The 21,694-nt window shown below is 35.8% G+C and overlaps 4 protein-coding genes across 8 annotated transcripts; 1 reads left to right on the top strand and 3 right to left on the bottom strand.

The window, feature by feature from the left end:
* Positions 1-1,642: 1,642 nt before the first annotated feature.
* On the top strand, positions 1,643-6,068 carry IMPL1 (myo-inositol monophosphatase like 1). 2 transcript variants are annotated; one of them, XM_086242891.1, is made up of 10 exons: positions 1,643-2,070; positions 2,352-2,419; positions 2,613-2,746; positions 3,677-3,765; positions 3,954-4,011; positions 4,110-4,162; positions 4,705-4,803; positions 4,986-5,099; positions 5,564-5,668; positions 5,747-6,068. In XM_086242891.1, exons 1-10 carry the CDS (start codon positions 1,765-1,767, stop codon positions 5,843-5,845), a joined length of 1,125 nt encoding a protein of 374 aa, XP_086099017.1. In that variant the 5' UTR covers positions 1,643-1,764; the 3' UTR covers positions 5,846-6,068. The 2 variants fall into 2 exon arrangements, with proteins under 2 accessions (XP_086099017.1, XP_086099024.1); XM_086242898.1 differs by having other exon boundaries at positions 1,644-2,070; positions 5,567-5,668.
* A 122-nt stretch (positions 6,069-6,190) lies between these two features.
* Positions 6,191-7,728, bottom strand: LOC147297394 (lectin-like). Its single transcript, XM_086242908.1, has 3 exons — positions 7,195-7,728; positions 6,943-7,058; positions 6,191-6,695 (listed from the first exon to the last, which is right to left on the bottom strand). Exons 1-3 carry the CDS (start codon positions 7,558-7,560, stop codon positions 6,326-6,328), a joined length of 852 nt encoding a protein of 283 aa, XP_086099034.1. The 5' UTR covers positions 7,561-7,728; the 3' UTR covers positions 6,191-6,325.
* Positions 7,729-15,213: 7,485 nt separating this feature from the next.
* PP2-A9 (phloem protein 2-A9) lies at positions 15,214-17,186 on the bottom strand. Its single transcript, XM_086256357.1, has 3 exons — positions 17,053-17,186; positions 16,011-16,090; positions 15,214-15,786 (listed from the first exon to the last, which is right to left on the bottom strand). Exons 1-3 carry the CDS (start codon positions 17,110-17,112, stop codon positions 15,411-15,413), a joined length of 516 nt encoding a protein of 171 aa, XP_086112483.1. The 5' UTR covers positions 17,113-17,186; the 3' UTR covers positions 15,214-15,410.
* A 1,648-nt stretch (positions 17,187-18,834) lies between these two features.
* On the bottom strand, positions 18,835-21,536 carry LOC147297392 (ribonuclease H2 subunit C-like protein). 4 transcript variants are annotated; one of them, XM_086242151.1, is made up of 5 exons: positions 21,267-21,531; positions 21,084-21,176; positions 19,775-19,956; positions 19,354-19,428; positions 18,835-19,095 (listed from the first exon to the last, which is right to left on the bottom strand). In XM_086242151.1, the coding sequence occupies exons 1-4, from the start codon at positions 21,430-21,432 to the stop codon at positions 19,363-19,365; spliced, it is 507 nt and encodes a 168-aa protein (XP_086098277.1). In that variant the 5' UTR covers positions 21,433-21,531; the 3' UTR covers positions 18,835-19,095; positions 19,354-19,362. The 4 variants fall into 4 exon arrangements, with proteins under 4 accessions (XP_086098277.1, XP_086098283.1, XP_086098290.1 ...); XM_086242157.1 differs by lacking the exon at positions 18,835-19,095 and having other exon boundaries at positions 19,232-19,428; positions 21,084-21,170; positions 21,267-21,536; XM_086242164.1 differs by lacking the exon at positions 18,835-19,095 and having other exon boundaries at positions 19,232-19,448; positions 21,267-21,534.
* Between the last annotated feature and the right edge of the window lie 158 nt (positions 21,537-21,694).

The following is a 21,694-nucleotide window of genomic DNA, read 5'->3' as shown; positions in this document are numbered from 1 at the left end:
AAAGAAAGGAAAAAAAGAAAAAAAGAAAAGAAAAAAAGAAAAGAAAAAAAGAAAAGAAAAAAAGAAAAAAAGAAAAAAAAGAAGAAAAAAAGAGAAAAAAAAATTAAAAGGTTTAGGGTAGATTGGAGTTTGGGGCCTTTGGTCAATTGTAAAGAAAATAAAATAGTTTGGGTTTTTATTTGGCTTTTTTGGAGTTTTATGTAGTTGTTTTTAAACCCTAAATTTGTAAACTCTAATATATTTCAATATAAAAAATAATTTAAAATACTCTAAAGAACCTAAACCCTAATATCATATACCATATCCTAGTTTGAGGTTTTTGGGCAATTGAAAAAAAAATGATTTGAGATTTCGTTTGGCCGTGTTGGAGTTTCGTTTAATTGTTTTTAAACCCTAAACCAATAAACTCTAATACCTTTTTATATAAAAAATAATTAAAAATATCCTAAAGGACCTAAACCCTAATATTCTATACGATATCTTAAATAATATAGAGTATAGATTATAAAGTATATAGAATTTAGTGTATATATTATAGAGTATAAATAATATATCAATTTTATTTATTCATTATACTAATTTTATTTCATAGTATTTGCCTCCAGCGCGCATTATATTCATCACATATCACATGAAACCTACCATATAATTTGATTTTTTTCAATGTTTTTTATCAATGTAGTAGATAATATGTTAAATAAACATATTGTGAAGTTTCATTCAAAATTTCCGTATTTTGATAATAATTTCCATCGTTTCCGTCGAATTTTTGTCGAAATTTAAAAATCTTCGAAATTTCCGTCGAAATTTCCATCGAAATTTCCATCGAAATTTCCTCGAAACCCGAAATTTTATTCCTTGGTTAATCCTAATTTTCTCTATAATTTAATATATAAATTAGGAAGAAAGATGAAAGCGCTCTTTGGCTCTTTGAAGATCACAAGATGCAATACTTGAATGAGCCTACAACCTATTTTGGCTTTGTGTGTACTTGGATAGTTACTCTAGTTTTTCTTTTCCAAGAAGTAAAACTTGGCTCAATATTAGTTTTTTTTTTTTTTTTTGGAGAGAAAGCCAAACATGCATAGAGATATACTGAAACATAATAAGAATTATAAGATCCTTCGCTACGACAAAGTACAACCAAAGACCAAAGTTTTAAAGCTTCACCCAAGAAGGACCATCAGATGCAAAAGAAAGTTTGCATCCCATGTGAGCTCAATCTCGTGCTGAATAGCAGTTGCTGATTTGCACAAGGAAGTATTGAAGGGCATAAACACACCCCTCCCGTTCGTGGTGCGCACCTCCATCGTCTATCTCAAATACGAATAAACAAGCTCCAAACTAACAGTGAGCGAGAACATTCAAAGTTCTTAACCTAGACTTGGGATGTACTGAGTTGGACCAGCCCCCTGCCCCTATTGTTCATCTCTTACTTGGGATGAATGTATTCTCCTACAATTACTCATGTAAGTGGGATCTCAAGGCCCATATTTATTCATGGGCCAGCTGGCTAGTTTTCCTTTTCTTTTTGTCTGGGCTTCGGCCCAAATAGTACCCCAAAAAAAAAAAAATTCGGAACTACTACTGTCCAAAGTATGTGGAAGTGGAACACAAAAAGATGCTTCCACCATCATCTAACTGATACCATACATATAGAATTTCTCTAACAAAATTTGTGGCAGTAGCAGTGCTAATACCTCGTAATCACAGTGCTAAAATACTAAGAAAAACTAGGAACACCTTAATCTCCATTCAATTCAAATGGGCAGGTCCCTGGTCTTCTCCACAAACTGTCCTTTGAGATCTTCTCAAATACCCAGATCAATTATACCACCTAAACGACCAAACCAGTCTCTTTTACTGAACTCAAGGCAACAATTACAACATGGGTTTCAAAGATTTCGATATTCAATTGCCAATCCGACGAGAACTCTCTGCACAAAAGCTGTGTTGTCTGAAATTCCAAATCAGAAGCAGTACGTGAAAGTGGGTGCCCAATCAACTGGACCCATACCAACTAGTCAGCTCATTCAAGTGGTTGAGAATGCTGCTAAGACTGGTGCTGAGGTTTGCTCTCTAGCTCTGTGTGTGCGTGTTGTGTGTTTGTTTGGATGTGTCTGCATTGTATAAATTCTGTAGTTTAAAGAAGAACCCAGATGGAATTTGCATTTATTTATTGTTCAATGCAGGCTGGTCATGTACAATATCCGAGTTTGTAGTTTTTGGGATATGCCATTATAAAAGATTTGATCCCGCTGTGTATGTTAATTTTAGTAGGGAAGTATTACTGGTTGATAAGCCTCGGAACTAAGAAAATTGCTGCTTATGTTATCTGTTTCTCTTTTCAGGTTGTCATGGATGCTGTTAATAAGCCCCGGAATATTACCTATAAAGGACTAACAGACTTGGTTACTGAGTAAGAATTAAATCAACTTGCTTTCACAAGTGGTGTATTTTTTATGCTTCAACTGACTTATAGTGATAGCACTTTCTAAAATAGGATAGCGGTTTAACACTTTGCATGTAGAGGTTGAACCTTTTACATTCAAGTAAGATTCACTTGTAATACCCTGGACAAAATCTTCATGCAATATACGAACTATTCGCAGCACAGATAAAAAGAGTGAAGCAGCAATTTTAGAAGTTGTGAGAAAGAATTTCGCAGATCACCTTATTCTTGGAGAGGAGGGTGGAATTACTGGAGATACATCATCTGATTATCTGTGGTGCATTGACCCATTAGGTTCGTATATTTTAATACATGGATTCTGGGAGTTTCAGTTTAATATGACAAAAATCTTCTGGGGATTCAGAACACTATGTTTTGATATTTACTTATATATATATATATATATATCCATCTGGCTGAATCTTGATTTTTAAATCCTGTTTCTACAAGATAAAGAACACTTCCAGCATATTTGGTTTATCTTGATAGAATTGGTTGCTACGCTTCTACACCTTTTGCTAGTTAATTTCGTAAAGTCTATACAAATGACTTGCATAGATAATATATCTATTTATTCTGATATTGGCGAGCATGACTGGTTTGGAGGATTAGTTATTTTCTTTTGTATCCGAGTTAGTTAGCCACAAAAAAAAAAAAAAAAAAAAAAGAAGGAAGGGAAAGGTTCTTTATCACGTAAAAACAGGGAGACATGTTTGGTAGCTCATGGAAGTAGTCTAATTTGTATCATGTCATAATTAAAAATATTGCAGAAGATAGAATGCCATGATTTTTCCATGTTTTCTGAATCTAAGGTGCAGGAGAGGTATGCTTGTTAAATTTTGGTCTGTTTAAGACTCCATTAAGTTTGACATCGTTCCATAATATTTGTGTTTTGGAACATGATTTATATTAAATCACATACCAAGTTGTTTAAGAGTTCACAATTCTTGCCTCAGAACTTTTAAATTTTTCTTTTTTCCATAACTATATCTAGCAGTAAAACATAAGGTTATATAGATAGGTAGAAATTTATTATATGTATATATGAAATTTTAGCGATGGACTTCCTAATGACTAACACAAAATTGGAAAGACCTCTTCAGAGCTGTAACTCGTAACTAGGGTAATAGGAAATCTACCAGGGATATTTGCTATCCTATCTTTTTATAGGAGTAACCTGAAAATTCTTAGTTTTGTGTTTTCTAACCTCTGATATCTTCGTAGATGGAACAACAAATTTTGCACATGGTTATCCTAGCTTTGCAGTTTCTGTGGGAGTTCTATTTCGAGGAAAACCTGCTGCTGCTGCTGTGGTACTGATCACATAAAGTAGATTGTATTTGACAGCATGATTGCATATTTTTTTTGATTTACCCTTATTCTCAAACTCGAGCTGTTAGGATGTGGGCCAAGTGGCCAACCATTATTTTACATTCTAATGTATATTGTTGACATAATGGAGAAATAATTTTAACACTGGTTTTTTCAATTATATTTTCAGGTAGAGTTTGTTGGGGGCCCTATGTGTTGGAATACCCGCACATTTTCTGCTAGTGCTGGTATGAAAATTTGGTCTAAATAGTTCTATCTCTGCTTTATTTGATTTTCAAAGTTAATTATATTCTTAAGCTTGGATTGATAATCTGTGTTATGTTAGGTGGGGGAGCATTTTGTAATGGTCAAAAAATTCACGTGAGCCAAACGGATAAGGTTAGTATTCCTTTTATTGAAAAAGATTTGACTTTTTGTAGCTATACCAATCATATTCTTTTTCAGGGATGGCTGTGTCTGAATCTTATGTGATGGTAGAATATTTGCAGCGGTATTTTGACAAGGCATGTTGTGTTAGATAATTCCAAAGAGAAAACTGACTTGAGAGCCAAAATCACTTATAGAGGCTGGATCCTATTGCTATTTGTCTCTGAAATAAATTACAGCACTATAACACTCCTTACGATTTAGCATAGATATCTATCTTGCCTAGCTTGTTATGCTAATCAGAAAGATGAGTCATACTAGGGGCCCTTGTGAACATGTCTCCCAATCTAATAGGATAAATAAAAGTACAGAACCATGACACAGACCTTCTGTTGAGATTATCACAACCGAATCTACTTCAGAAATCCAACAACCACCAAAGTGTTAGGCATAAAGGTAGCACCGTAGCAAGATAGAAACTGGAAGAGGTATAAGAGAGGAAGATGAACTATCTCATGAAACCCTTTTTTATGTTATTGAGGCTCACATTTCAGGTGGAACGATCTCTTCTTGTTACTGGATTTGGTTATGAACACGATGATGCATGGTCCACCAACATAGAGCTATTTAAAGAGTTTACTGACATCAGCAGGGTAATAACCTTTCTATTTAGTCCTAAGCTATTTTGTTTTTGTTTGAGCCTTATGAGTAATTCTTTTACCTATTTGCCTCTCTCTCTCTCTCTCTCTCTCTCTCTCCTCATTCTTCATGTCTATCAGCTTAACTTTTTGTTTTTTTGTTTTTCTTATTCTTATCCCCCTTTTGTAATGTTTAGGGTGTTAGAAGGCTTGGTGCCGCTGCAGTAGACATGTGCCATGTAGCTCTTGGGATTGTAGAAGCATACTGGGAATATCGACTAAAGCCATGGGATATGGCAGCTGGTGTTTTGGTAATGTTTTGTTTTAGTTTGCATTAAGGCGCACAAACATAGCCTTCTGATATTTGATAGATATTGAATGTTATTCAATTACTTTATGATCATGATCTTACCATGTGGTTGTCTAGCTATGCTCATGTGCACACATCGTAATGGGGTGGGTTGAATCATGCATTACTGGAATTAGTTGAGAAGTCTTATCATATTGGTCCACTATCAAGTGTATCGATATGTATTATTAATTTGGCAGGGTATGTACCAGCATTTTCTGATATTAGTAGGAGAACTACCACTCAATTTTTTCGGTTACATATTTTATAATCTAACTTAATTGTTCTTGTGACCAAGTCACTATGAACCTTTTTATATTTTGGATCTAAATTCTGAGTAGGGTACAAGTCTGATAATATCATAGGGGATAACAGGATAAAACATTGATTTCAATTATTCATAGAATTTCTTATTGCATTTTTTAGCAGATAGTTGAAGAAGCTGGAGGAATGGTTACTTGCATGGACAGTGGAAAATTTTGTGTATTTGATAGATCTGTTTTGGTATCCAATGGTGTGCTGCATGCCAAGGTTAGTCTTATCTGCTGCTTTATCTGCAATCTGTTTTTAGGAAATGATTGTATAGAATTATATTTTTGCGAAATGCAGCTTTTGGAAAGGATTGCACCTGCAACTGAGAAATTGAAGAGCAAAGGAATTGATTTCTCCTTGTGGTATAAGCCTGAAAATTACAGGACTGACGTTTGAAGCACCTGAGACTTAACCCCCTTTTTTTTTTTTTTTTCCCAACCCTGCTGAAAACATCTCTTCAACAGAAAGGTGGTCTCTCTTGTACCGTAATTCTTTTTGTAACCATCTTATGAATGAAGTCCCCCCCTCCCTGACTGCCAGTTGTGACATGGATTTATTCAAAGTTCAGTGTACATTACAAATAAATTGAACATGATATACGGCACAGCATGTTATGTTATTGACTAGTTGTAGACTTGTAGTACTGTGGGTGTTTATGCCGTGGTGATTATGGTGTGATTGACCACAAATAACTGCATTTTTAGAGATCGAAGCAAAACTAAGAAAATAGTTGGGCAGTACTTAAAAAGTGTAGCATTGTTTCATTATTCCGTTCTGATCATTTCGTACATGTGCAATCTCTCATTTCTGTTTTTAGACAAAAACTCAGAACATTACAACTCTGCTCATAAGTGAAGTTATTGAGTATCCTGGGACTTAGTTTTTAGGACGAATCATGACACCCTTGATAACAAGTCCTTTCTTCCATTTCCCACCTTCATATTCATACATCGAAAATTCGATGTCCCCGAGTTTCTCTGGCAATGCTCTGAATTCGCCTATCGGGACCTCCATCCATTCTCCTCTTGGGAGTTTCATCAGACTAACTTTATGTTCTTGCTTGTTACCATCCGGAAGAGTTAGCCTGACATTGACTGGAACTTCCCATCCACAAACTGCATCTTTCAACATTACCACGAATGCTACCTCATACAGAGTTCCTGGTGACAGCTTTGTGGTCTCAAATTTTCCATGCACTTCTAGCCAGCATACATTTACCAGTTCAGCCACATCAATGAAGACATCACTGCAATGAAACTCAGAGTTGAGAATTGAGAACTAAAATTCTGAAATATCAATTACTTAGTTGATTAAAGGGAAATTATCTTTTCACCAGATAGTCTGACATGCTATATTGTTAAACCTTCAATATGGACTATTGATTAAGGGGATTCTTATTTGAATGTGTGGTCCAAATTAACAGTCTAATAAGATAACGTGAGAGATTATAACTTAGAACCCAATCATGATATATGTACTGAAGTTTCTTGTACCTGGTTTCTTGCAGGGAGGGCCAGTGCCAGTAACGATTGTCTCTATCCCATGTGATTCCGAGGTCCCTTGCATACACCATAAAGCAGTTGTTGGACTTCTTGTCAACCCAATACTTCTGCAATAATGTTAATACTAATCATCAATAAATAATCATAAGCATAATCATAATCATGATGATTGATTTCTAAATTCTTTTGCTTCACATTACAGAGGCATAAATATGAAAATTTTCTGAGTTATGCAGGGCTTGCCTTTCTCTTTTGGTTTAAGAGTATTCCAGCATGGAGTTGTTGAAGCAGGTTTTCCACTGAGGACTTGTTGATGGGTGAGTCAGCATCTTTCACAATGGCTTCATAGTTATGTGGGAGCTGCTGCTGCTGCTGCTTCACTTGTGGTGCTGTTGTTTTCTCCACTGCCTTAACTTGTTTCACTGCTCTGGCTTCATGGTTGTTGTGATCAGCTGAGAGCTTGGCCTCAGCAGCAGCTGTTTTCTCTACTGCCATGGTTTTGGAGCCACTAGGCTTTGCTTCTGTTAATTGCTCCACTGCCTTACTTGGTTCTTCCCTTGGCAGTTGTGACTGTGATGAGGCCTCATCTTGTGACAACCCTGCCCCCATCTCAGTTAATCAAACACACTTGTTCTTCCATGGAATGCTGTTCTTACATTTATATATATATAGCAAGACAGGGTTAATTTAGTCATTTTAATAGCATGTACATCATGTATAATTTTCATATCCATGCGTCACCGCCAAAGTTCGGAAAGCAAATGATGTGCAGGTAGAAATTTGGGGTTTGGATGAGGATGAGGGTTGTAACCCAAGAAAGATGCCTTATAAAACATCCCCCCCCCCCTTTTTTTTTTTTTTTTTCTTTTTAAGTTTTCTGTTTCTCATGGTAATATTGTCAAGCTGATCGCACACAATGAGTTGGGAAACTTTGGAATTTCAACCACGTAGGAAAGCACTTGATTGGAGAAAGAGAGAGTAATCCGAATATCAGAAAAGCCTTTATTCCATTTCCATATGGTGAAGTTTTGTTTGTTTATCATATATATTCCAATATTCAGCAGAAAAGCTTTTATTCGATAAGGCATCGCATGCATTATTTATTCCTTTTTGATAAGTAATATTTGCAAGTGGTCATGATCATCTTAATTTACTTTGAGCAAGAGGAAGAAATTCAAATGCTGAAGACACCAAGGGAAACCTTACTGCATGGTTCAATATGGACAATTGAAGAGCTATCTTTACTGTTTTACTTCATATTTACAGTGGGTTTTTCCCCAAGTATGATAGAAGTTGGAAATCTATCCTCAGGAATTGAAATTAAAAATGATTTTTTTTAAAGTTGTTGATTAATTATCAAATGTATGGGAGGAGTTGAATTTAAACTCTCTCTTCTCTTTGATTTAGAGGAGAAGGACTAAAGTCGAACTTTTGTCACGGATGTGGGGCAAAGCACACTGACACTAGAACTATAAGCCACCACGAAATCTTGCCGTTATCAAAATAAAAGTGGTAACAAATTGGGCTATATCATAGCTCCAGGATGCCATGATTCTGAAGATATATATATTCATCCTTTAATATTAAACTCAAGATTCATTTTGTGTGCAGACAAGTTTCTGCTGCTACTGATAGATTTTAGGAAAAATTGGAATCCTCAGACATACTGAGGTGCCATAATCATACCAGGAAAACAAATCATAAAGCTAATATACAAGGAATCATAAACTTAATACATAAGAAATAATCAACTAGACTTATTAGAAAAGGAATCATTGTCCAACAAGGTAGAGAAATCCTTATTGGAATTTACTTGTCTATCAGCCATAAGTCCAAACATTGTCACAATAAGGCCGAATCACGACGCCCTTGATGACAATTAATTTGATAAACTTCATTTTCATTGTCATATACTTCATTTTCATACATCGAAAATTTGATGTCCCCCAGAGTTTTTTCGGTGATTCTCTGAAATTGCCTATCAGGACCTCTATCCATTCTCCTCCTGGGAGTGACTTCATTCTAATTTTAGATTCTTACTTGTCACCATCTGGAAGAGTTAGTCTGATATTCACTGGAACTTCCCATCCATAATACCACAAATTTTACTTCATACGAAGCTCCTGGTGACAGCTTTATGGTCTCAAATTTTCCATGCACTTCTAGCCTACATACATTTGCCAGTTTAGCCACATTGATGAAGACACCGGCCACTACAATGAAAGAGTTAAGAATTGAGATGAGCTGAAGTTGTCCTAAAATTCTGAAATCGATTACAAGACAGTCTAGCTAGCATGTTATATTTGCCAAACTCTTACTCTAGACTATTGATCAAATGAATTCTAGCTTGTTTGAACACGTGGTCCAGATTAAAAGTGTGATAACATAATATGAGATATTATATTGCCAAACTCTTAATCTAGACTATTGATAAAGTGGCCGGATTAATCTTGTTTGAACATGTGGTCCAGTCTCCAGATTAATAGTATGGCAACATATATGAGAGATTGTCTTTGTAACTAGTGCGAGACAAAAATGTTCAACAGGATTGGAGAAACTGAGAATATTAATTGGTACCTGGTTTCTTCCAGGGAGGGCCATTTCCTTCAGCCGATGTGATTGAGAGGTCCATTGCATACACCATAAAGCAGTTGTTGGACTCATAATAATATTAATCAAGAATAATCATAATATATCATAGTCATGATGGTTGATTTCTGAATTCTTTTGCTTCACATTACAGAAGCATAAATATGAAAATTTTCAAAGTTATGTGCAGGGCTCGCCCTTCTCTTTTGGTTCATCCAGCATGGAGCTGTTGAAGCAGGTTTTCCACTGAATCAAGGTTGTACAGACTTGGGGGGCAATTGGCCTTCTGCACCTCCAATCTTGGTATGGTTACTTATGTGTTTGATGTCTGACATTGATGTTGACCCTAGCTTAATTATGCTACAAATATGTGAAATGTCTGATTAGTTGCTCAAGGTTTTATCACCGGCCATTTCATGCTTGTTTGGAAATTAGTTTGTATTGATGGCCATTCAAACTAGTTTAAGTCATTCTAACAAACCATTGTGCAGAAGGTGGCACGCTGCTGCAACCTACTATAAAGGTTGATTGTACCTTGGCCAACTAAATCTATATTGTGACTTAATCCATTTATCTTTACCTTTTCTCAATTAAATTTCAACCGTCACCATTCCTCATCCATGGTGCAAATTTGGTGACTTAAGTAATTCAACATTTAAATTTCAATATTCTGGATTTTCTAGTAATTGGTGGGATGTATATGGCTCAGTGTTTTCAGACACAAAAACATGACGCGAGGCGTTTTAGTCATAGAAGGCGAGGCGTAAGCCTCGACGCGTTAAGGCGTAAACTTTTCGGGACATATTTTTTATAATAAAAAAATTATAAATATATATATATAAACATATATATATAGAATATAAGACCCAAAACTCAAAAAAAACTAACTAAAAAATAGATTGAAAAACAAATTACTAAATATGATTCGAACACAAAACCAAGTAAAGAAGCAGTGCCTTACCCACTAGACCACCGAACTCTAATATGTTATTGTCCCAAAAAATATATTTATACATATATCTATTTATGATATTATTTAAGAGAATATTGAAGAGAATTGAAGATATTATTTAAGAGTACTGGACTTCATACATAAACGAATTGAAGAGAATATTGCTTCACTCAATCAGTACTGCTAATAAGCTCTCAATCTCTCATATCATCAATCTGATCGAAAACTAAATCTGTTTATTTGTTTCCCTTTTGGATCGACAAGAAAATTAATATGGTTGAGGCTGTTGTTTCATATGTGGTCGAAAGGGTCGGAGACTTGCTCACTCAGGAAGCCACATCCTTGTATGAAGTCAGAGGCCAAGTTGAGAATTGCTGATATTATTTAAGATATTGGGTTAACTAATTAAAACTTCAATTTCAAATTTTATCTCCTTCTTCTTCAGATTTCCGCCGCCGCCATAGAGATCGAGCTCCCTCTCCCCTCTCTATTTCTCTCTCCTCTCTATCTCTCCTCTCTATCTCTCTCCTCTCTATCTCTTTTCTCTATCTCTGTCTCCTCTACTTTCGCCGCCGCCCCTACCGTCGACTGCCTCTGCGCCACCTGACTGAGAAAGTTAAAAAAAAAAAAAATCCCGCAGAGCGTCGCCATTCACCGCCTTGCCGTCGCGAGGCGTACGCTATCTGCGCCTTGCCGTCGCCTTTCAGTCATTTTACACAGTCCGGCGACGTCATGCGCAATCGGCCGCCGCCTCGCCATGACTCGCGCCTTGAGGCGCGCCTGAAGCTCGCTTTTGAAAACACTGATATGGCTTCATGAAAACAAATTAATTGACACTGTATTACATAAAGAATATTTCAAGCAGCTTTAATGCCAATCATGCTAAACGTACTGCAGTCCACCAGTAGTGCACCAAATAGAATTTCATATATATATAGTTATGTGGGAGCTGCGCTGCTTCTCTAGCTTGTGCTTCTGTTGATTGCTCCACTGCCTTACTTGATTCTTCACTTGGCAGCTGTGACTGTGAGGCCTCATCTTGTGACCACCCTGTCCCCATCTCAAATCACACACTTCTACCATGGAATATATGCTGTTTTTACTTTAAATATATATATAGCAAGACAGGGTTAACCTAGTTATTTTCATAGCATGACATCATGTATGATTTTCATGTCCATGAGTCACCGCCAAGGTTTGAAATGCAATGCATGTGCAGGAAGGAAAGCACAAAATGGGGTGTGAAACTTTGGAATTTCAACCACGCGCGTAGGAAAGCACTAGATTGGAGAAAGAGAAAGTAAACCTAATATCAGAAAATCTCTGATTCCATTCCATATGGTAAAATTTTGTTTGTTTATCACATATATATTCCAAAATTCGGCAGAAAGGCTTTTATTCTAAGACAAGGCATCACATGAATCATTTATTCCCTTTTATAAAGTAATATTTACAAGCAAGGAGTAAAATTTCGGTTTCGAGGAAATTTTCGATGGAAATTTCGACGGAAATTTTCGTGGAAATTTCGATTAAAATTTCGATTTCGATAAAATTAGATAAAAACGACGGAAATTGTTATCAAAATATGGAAATTTTGAATGAAACATGACCATATGTTTATTTAACATATTATCTACTATATTAATAAAAAACATTGAAGAAACCAAATTATATAATAGGTTTCATGTGATATAAGATGAATATAATGCGCGTTGGAGGCAAATACTGTTAAACAAAATTAGTATAATGAATAATGAAATCAGTATATTCTTTATACTCTATAATTTATACACTAACCCTAATACTAAACCCTATATACTCTATATATTCTAATACTTTTTATACTCTATAATCTATGCACTAAACTCTATATACTGTATGTTCTTTAAGATATGGACCATATGGTATAAGATATTATGATTTAGGCCCTTTAGGGTATTCTTCCCCACCAAGCACCAGCCCCCTGCCTCTCTCCCCCCAACCCAGTCCATCCCCGACACACCCCCCCTCACCCAGCCTCTTTTCTGTGAGACCCTGTATTTTCCAGATAATTATTTTAAATATTTTGAGAATTTATTTTAAGGATTTTGAGAATTTATTTGGAATTTAAAAATGTTTTTATTTAATTTTAATTATTTAATTATTTTTGTTTTAAATTAGGCTTGACCCAAAGTTAACTTTTAAATTTAGTGGACTTTTGATTCGGACTTTGGGCACGTTGGATAGGTCTCGAGTTTACGAGTTCGTAGACACGTAGCACGCGTCGATTGGAGTTATAGTTTGAAAGTTACGGACATTTGAAGTAAAGGGCAATTTTGTAATTTTTACAAAAGGGGTTTTAAAACCCAAAAACCAGATTTTTATCCCATTCTCTCTCCTCTCTCCCGGTTCTCTCTCTCTCTCTCTCTCTCTCTCTCTCTCTCTCTCTCGCGCGCGCCTCACCTTCGCCGCGCTTGCCACCGGCGCGTGGCGGCGCGTCCAGCCATGGCTGGCAACGGGACCGGCCCAGATCTCCTCGCCGTTCTTCCTTCTTCCTCCCCCTGGTGGCGGCGCAGCCCAGAAACCTCCCCCGAGTCGCGAACCAGCTGAGGCCGATCCTTGGAGCTCCGGCGGCGATCTCACTTTTCCGGCGACGACGCGACCTCCCATCACCTGGGTTGTCTTCCTCTCGTCACGGTGAGTCTGCCCATGTGCTTCCCTGGCTCCGACGACCCCGCACGGCGGCAGATCGAAGATTTTGCCAATTTTCCCGAAACCAGCCCATTTTCCCCCAAACCCAGCCGAAATTTCGATAAATTTCGCCAATTTCGCCGAAATAATTACCGAAAATAATTGGGTATGTGGTAAAATTTCGGTGACCCAAAAAAACGAAATTTTCGGCGAAATTTCGCCGAAAATTTTGAAATTTCATTCCTTGTTTACAAGTGATGATGATCATTTTGATTTACTTAATTTGAGCAAAGGAAAAATTCAAATGCTCAAGGTACATTCATGTCTAATATATATAAAGAGATTATTTGACCACATGCAAAACCACTTTGATATAGTTGTGAAGTAATGCCTACGTTTTCAAGCTTGATCATTATGTGGTGACTACTTTCTACTGCTTAAATCTCTTTTTTACGGTGACTTTTCTTTCATGCCGTTGGAAAAATCTAGTGCCTATTTTGTTGCAGTAACTCACCACATTGTACTTTTATGAGAAGAACTTACCTGGAACTGTAATATTGATGTGGCATCATTAACACGAGAGGAGAATGGGTCCCAAATCTCAATGTCTCAAATCTCCCTCCTCTCATATTGGTGATGCTACATTACTATAACAGTTGTATGTAAGTTTTTCTCCTATGTTTATTGAATCCATCCTCCTCATATGCTTTGCAACTTCAAATTTAACTCTTTAAACTATGAGAGTTAGAATTTTGATTGATTTGTTCTCATGTATAAATTTACACATAGCTAATGTATATCTATTGAGGTATACCTCAATTTATTTATGTTGAGGTATACCCTATAGGGCCCACACAAGTCGTTTTGTGTTGATCCGAATAGTTCATTTTTTACATCTCCATTGATAGATCATCCTTACAAAAAATTAGCCAAATCGGAATTCATTTGTCTGTCTAACTTTGATCAAATAATTAGACAAACCAAATATTTTTGATGAAGTCGTTCATTTGTTTTATCAAAATTAGATAGGCAAATTATTTTTGATTTGACTAATCTTTTGCAAGGATGATCTATCAATGAAGATAATCCTTGCGAACGATTCATATCGACACAAAACGACTCGTGTGGGCCCCAACAAGGTCATACCTCAACATAAATAAGTTGAAATATACTTCAATAGAAGGAGCCTATATATATATATATATATATACACACACAAAGATAAATGTGATGATGTTAATCTGAGTGCAGAAATTGTCAACATGTTGAGCTGATGTTAAGGAAGTAATATTAGAACTGGGATGGTCAGTGGAATATTGTTGTCGTTTCAGCTATATTCTATGTAGGAATTGCAAGAGATTGAGGCTGTGTTATACATATGGGGTGTATAAGCTTAACATACATTGTTGCCCATTTTCTGCTTAACATATATACATTGTTGCCCATTTTTTAACGACTTAATTAAGTTTTTGGGGTTAGTGGTTGTCTAATATGGTATCAGGGCCTTATTCTAAAAATTGTAGGAGATTATGAATTCGAAACCTTCAATTCTCATTTCTTACTTCTTTTCTAAATGTAGGATACAAGGTGGGGCTGCACTTATATGTTTGTCTCTCTCCATCTATTTGTTTGCCTCCCCACACACACACACATATATATATATGCATCCTATATAGGATGCGATGACCCGTACGTGATGAATGGTTTAAACTTGATATACATTGTTGACCCATTTACTAACAACTTAAGCTTTTGGGGCTAGTTGTCTAACAGAGACTTTCCATAGGTTTTTAAAGACTTCAACTGGCTTGGGCTAGAGATTGCTTCAATGTGATAGTTGGAGTTGATTCTGACTCTGCGGTCAGTAATAATGGGCTAAAAAAAAATGTTAATTAGCAATGAAGCCCAATGTTCTTGAAGAGAACTTAAAAAATAAATGTATATATGTTTTATCTGGGTTCTGTAGAATATGCTGAATATATATTCCACTCTAGCTTGTAAAACTTTCCAAGCAGCTTAAGCAATGGTAAGAAGGCTAAGAAGCCCATACATGCAAGAAAAGCATTTATTCAATTGTGATATTACAAATACACGCTAAGGACCTTAGCAATATTGTACTTAATAAACTCAAATCACCTTACAGAGGCCCCACTTTCATTATTAATTAGTCACACACATAAAACCCAAAGTAAAAAATATTTCAATACGTATTATGTAAGAGAAAAGACACTAATTGAACTTTAAAAGTTTATACAGCTTTGAGCTCTGCTTGATAAATTTTCAAGCCTCCCTTCCATTTGCCACTCCACACTTCATAGAGACCAAAATGAAGGGTTGTGTCAGGTGCGTCAGTCGGAACTTCAATTCTGAACCTCTGGCTATCATCAGGAATGACAATTTTGGTTCCATTTTGATCCTGCAGTTTAACCCTTGTCCATTTGTACCTTCCCTTTTTCCCTACCTTGGCCATCAAGAAAGCTTGTATGTCTCTCCAACCAAATGCATCCGGTGCCAGTTGTACAACAAAGCTGAGTTCATAAGTCTTCCCAGGCTTTAAATCAACTGAGCCGGTTACTTCCAGCCAAGAAACCTGTATCAGCTCTGCAGGTTCTTCAGAATTCGGCCTGCCAAAATGTGTATATATAAAATGATTATATATATATATATAGGCCACCCTAAAAATGATATGTCAATTCTACCTATACTACATCTGCTGGTCACATCTCTCGGACGAGGTGAGACTCACTCGAGTAAGTGGATCCCACAGGGATATCATATTTATGAGAAATGTGCAAACAATATACTGTTAGTACATGCATATATATAGTACAAATAGTTTTATTCTTACAATTTAGGTATTTTCCAGTAGCGTTCATCATTGCCCCATACAATGCTAAGTCCTCGCGGTTTGAGAATGTAGCCATCTCCCTGTAAACATGAATACAATTAATTTTATTATAGGACATATATATATATATGTGTGTGTGTGGAAATGTTTTCTTGTTCCACGTACTAATCAAGCGCATTATTGTTTGAGTTCAGATAAAGAGTCAAGCCATATTTATAACATGTCATATATCTGACATGAGAATACTATCATGTATCATACATCTGATATGAGAATAATATCCGTTGTCTATATATGTAGGATTCATATTTAGTAAACATTAATCTAACATAGCTTATTAGAATAAATATTAAACCCGGCCAACGTTAAGATTGATAAATAAAAATCCTATAAAAAAAATTGTTAAAAGGTGTAAAATTTGATTTCAATTTATCTTACCCTTGCATGTACATTAATTGTGTATTTTTTTAAATCTAATGTTTCATTTGGAGGAGTGATTTCAAATATCTAGGAATTTAGTTAATGTTATAGCGCGCTATAAAATAGCTAGCTTGACTGACTCTTACATCCCATATATATCAAGATTTGGTTTGGTTTGGTGACATTAGAAGGAATTGAACCTTCGATTTAGCCTAATTCTAACTCATTACCTCGATCACCAACTCTAACAATTTGGACTAACTCCAAGAGCCATATGCATCAAGATTTTAATTTGAACATATACTTCGAATTATTCATTGTATGTAGTTTTTCTTTGGTCAAATTGTATGAAGTTATTTCAAACATTAATTCTATCTATGATTCATTTAAAACGAACATTATATCTATGCTTTATAATTTTTTTTAAATAATTTTACAGTACTGTTATCAAATCCAAATTCTTTATTTGAAATAATCATTTCATTCAAATATATGGACCCTAAGAACAGTACTTTCTTAGCAACATAATGAAAAATATTAACAATTAATCGTGATGATTTATACATATAGGAGAAATAATTGTGACCTCATAAGTCATAATTAACATGCTTCTCTTAATTACCTCCGGTAATGGTTTTATTCCTTCTTTCTCTGCTTGAAAATGAGGTTTAGTCATAGCCATATCAAAACCAAAGTCTGCTTTCTGATCTTCTTCTGCTGCTGCCTGTACTCCTTAATTTTATCGAACTATTTTGATGAAGATGTATATAGCCTCTAATACTATACTGAGCCTTTTATATACCAAGGATAAGAAAGAGGACGAATCTAATGCCTCCCACAATACAAGAAAATGCCCAAAAAAAAAAAATTTGAAATGTAAAGGAATCAAGTGATTAATTGCTTTGGACTCAATATCAAGATTCCTTGCCTTTTTAAAAGAAGAATATATTTTTGATTACTTGCAAACGGTCTTGGACACAATGTGAAACATGTTCATAAGAAATCGTATACAAAAAAGAACCTAAAAGATACTTGACCCTAAACATGTTAAACCCTTATAATTAACGCTTAACTCTAAGTTGGTCTAACTTCAAAACCCACGTCATTTTAACTTTAAACATATTAGCAACATAAAAATATAAATAAATTTAGATCCATTATAGAAAGATCTTAGGCACTAAATTAATAATAACCTTTTGTAGGTCCAGAATGTACTAGAGAATTGGAATTTAAAATAATGTCCTTATCCCTAGGTAAACCATGCATCGATCTTTTTTCTTTGTTTTTTGGTATTGTGGGGAGGCCCAAGTGCCCAACCATGCATCTCTTTTACTTTGAAGAGTGTTTGGAATCCAATTCAAGTCTGGTGTAAACTACGTTCCTGCTGGCTTTGCCAAATGCCAACCAAAGCCATGTACACCGTCACAGAGCTTATCTTCATCAACTTGGACACTTTGTCTGCCAAATGCCAACCAAAGCCATGTACACCGTCACAGAGCTTATCTTCATCAATTTGGACACTTTGTCTAATTCAATTATGGCCGCTACTTTATAACCAAGAACTTGACATCCGTGGACGGCTCAAAAGACAAGTACCACAGGAATAAGCAAAAGGCATATATGTACAATTGTGACAGAAGATACTGGGATACTATTCTTTGTATGATTAATTCTATTAAGAGATAATTAGGTTTAATTCCTTTAGAAAAACAGTTTTTAGATGAAAATCGGAAGTGTTTTAAAATTTATAAGAAAATTTTTTTAATTCATAATAAAGTTCTCTCCTGATTTGAAGAGTATTTCCCTTCCTAGGGTGTAGAGTGGGCTTTGTAGAGGCTGCATGTTAGATTTTAATTCCAGAATTTTGAGTGTATTTCCCTTTCTAGGGTGTAGAGTGAGCTTTGTAAAGGCTGCATGTTGGGTTTTAATTCTGGAATTGCCCAAAATTTAAAAGTTAAAACCTAACATAAAACTGTCAAAGAAGAAAAATAAAAGGACTTGATTAAAAACCCTAAATCACTACCGATCTTAGTCTAAGAAAAACTCATAAAATAGACTGAACTCTAAATCTCCCTTGTATTAATTAAGATATATTTGCAAGTTGCAACTTTCATTTTCTTGTGACACAATGCATTTTAAAATGGATCCAGCCAAATTGAGCACTTATCTAATAATTTTTTTTTTCTTTTTTTCTTGCCATCTAATGAAATTTGATTAGCGAAAATTTTCTATGTGCTGAACGTATTAGAGTGTGTTGAATCTCATTGTTATGAGATGAATTTGATCGTACTTGAGAAATGAGTATGTTGAGAAAGAAACATTAACTGTGCCGACAATAGAATGAAAAGAATTCGACAAAATACAAGAAGAATTGAAAGAATATGAAGGTAGTAATAAGCCGACCATAATCTAAAGTCTAAACCACCATTTAGATAAATTTTTCAAGCTTTTGATAGACAAACTTCTGTGTCGACGATACTATGGAAAGAAAAGTGCAAGCCAGCATTACTTCACACTTGCACACACAAGCTATGCATTCTTTTGGTCAACTTGGTATCCAACTATGCAATTTGGGTTTCATTCTTTGATGTTAGATCCTGCTAGAGTGGGATCATTCCCTTTCCGATTCTTCTACATTTACAAATTAATCTGCAAGGAATTCCAGCTACATCCAATTAAGATATAAATATCAGTGTTTGATAGAGACACAAGAATGAAAAACGCAAGTTAATTCTAAGTTGATCATTTTTACCTAATATAATGAAAGCTTTGATTTTAAGATAAGGAAGTTCGTCCAACTTTCAAGGACAACTTAAATCAGATTCTATTGCCAATGAAATATATTAAATATTAATGTTACAAGCATTCATAATACAAAAATGCTATTTGTACCGAGAGCTTAAAGAGATACAATACTTCCTACATTTCTTAATCAGTTCATCTTTTCCAGAGTAGCGGATGCAGATACCAAATCTTCGGCTGTTGCTGGTTCATGCATCTGCAGTCATATACAGAGATCTCATGTACAGTGGAAGGAAGAATAGGTGAAAACCCTTCAAATAATAACTTTATTATTTGTCAACAATATATATTATTAAACTGCTAGCAGAATTATGTGGGATCAACATATGAAACTTTTGTAAAACAGCTCCTACGTATATTGCGTAGATAATAGCTTAGAAAGCAAAGGACTCCATGCAACATAACTATTGACAGGTAATCATAACTATTTCAGGTTAAACATGTAAAGGCAGATCATCAATCAACATACACAAGACACATGGCCATGGACTGATGTGTCAAGATTTATCAACCACCATATGAGGTGTCAAGCACAAACTTACAGCTTTTGCTACAGCAAGCCAGTGAAAGCAACGTAGGAATGTGTCATCCTGTGAAGGAAGGCTGTCATGATTCCAATATGTAATGCTCTTACATTTCGCATTCATCTCCCAACAGTTTGAGTTCCCTTCAGACATATCAGAAGCTTTTCTCTTGCTAAGACTCTTCTTCCCTAGGACAAACCCTGCAGAACAATCATTCTTAAAGAGGAACTCTGTAAAAATTGAAATATAATTTAAATCATTTGAAACAACATACAAAGATAGCCCTTTTGTCATCAACATGTGTGTGTGCCATGCATGCTTGTGCATTTGAAAAATTATACGAAGATAGCCCTTTCACAACAGTCAACAGATGTAACACAGGCTTAGCCATTAGCTTGTAAAGATAGCCACTTCTTAATAGCCTCTCCCTAACCCACTCATCACCAAGTCCCTAAGAACTCTCTTTTTGATCAGGGAAAAGTGTGGTAGGGGAGCTGGCAAGATTGAACTGTATCATAGGGCATAAGACCATTTTTGTCGGACAAGCACTACCTCTTGTATCCAACAAAACTACCATCACATGTTGCCATGATAATATAAAAACAAGAAAGCAATTGTGTACAAATCCAGCACATGCACATCTGAATTCTGAACGTCCTATTAATCTACAACGTGCTTTTCTTTCTGGGTCTCATTTCTCACTCCCTTCAAAGTCTAATGAAAACATCAGTTTAACCCTTTACTCCCCAGGAAAGGTTCCAGCAGTACCCAACTACCTCCCCTCAAACTCTCAAAGGAAGGGCCAAAAAAAACTATAAATGGATCAAAAAAGGAAAAGATTGTCAATGGTATTTCAGAGATAATGCTGAGTAATGAAGATTATTTGTAATAAACATATAGTAGAAACTGATTATTAGGCCAAAAAGCACTTATGGAAAGATTGAAGCACCAAGAATTTGTGAGGTAACCAAAACTTATCCTTGAAAGGAAAATAAATTGATAAAAAAAAAAAAAAAAAAAAAACTGTAGAATGAACCCTCCACACTCTTGATCAAAAGGCAAGCAAAGAGTATTACATATTCTGAAATTGGTCCCAAAGATGGCTGCCCAAACTTACCTGGCCTACTTCGGTTTACCAAAGGAAGATAAAAGTGGCCGACACTTGATCAATTAAAACTTAAAAGAAATTGGCTTTTCGGTGACCTCAAATCTAAAGTTGGAAGCTTTACCTTACCACCATTAAACAATCCACTCTAAACATCCATTCAAAACCATTGAGGTCTAAATCAAGTTGCTGAATCTATTGATTGAAACTATAATGACATACCAGAATACCCATCTGGGATGGGAATGGATGCTCCTTGCAACTTCCTTCCCCTGAAATAAGCTTCCTGCGCCCTTAAACCCTCAGACTCTATCCCTTTATCAACCCCAAGAAAAACCCATTAGTCAATTATTTGATATATGTGTATGTATGATTGTACATGAGTGAAAGAAGAGGGCGAATTACCAGTGGGTTTGGGTTTGAAGTAGTCCGAAACAGAGGTAGGGCCATTGTATTTGACGGTGCAGGGGAGCAGGTGCACCTGACCACTCAAATCCACCACTTGTTCTTCTTCTGCTTCTGACTCTCCATTTCTTTTCAGAATTATGGTCCCTTGGGTGCCCTTCTCCATTTTGCTCCCAATTCTCGCTTCTCACAGACAATAGCTAGCCCTAACCCCCAAATCTGCTTTCTTCAAACTTTTGCTACCTACGGACACCTTTCCCGCGCTTTTTCAGCCTAATCTACATGGGCACTAGATGGGCCTCATCTACATCTCTTGGGTCACAATTTGGGCCATGGTAATTATTTAGGCCCAAACCTACCAGCCTGTCTCGCGTGGGTATTCTATCTCATCCATTTTTCTATTCACACACCACTCTCCTCTTCCTTGA

This window comes from Dryas octopetala, chromosome 1, assembly GCF_963921425.1.
Source record: "Dryas octopetala chromosome 1, drDryOcto1.1, whole genome shotgun sequence".
NCBI lineage: Eukaryota > Viridiplantae > Streptophyta > Magnoliopsida > Rosales > Rosaceae > Dryas > Dryas octopetala.
This window is presented reverse-complemented; position numbering and strand designations above follow the sequence as displayed.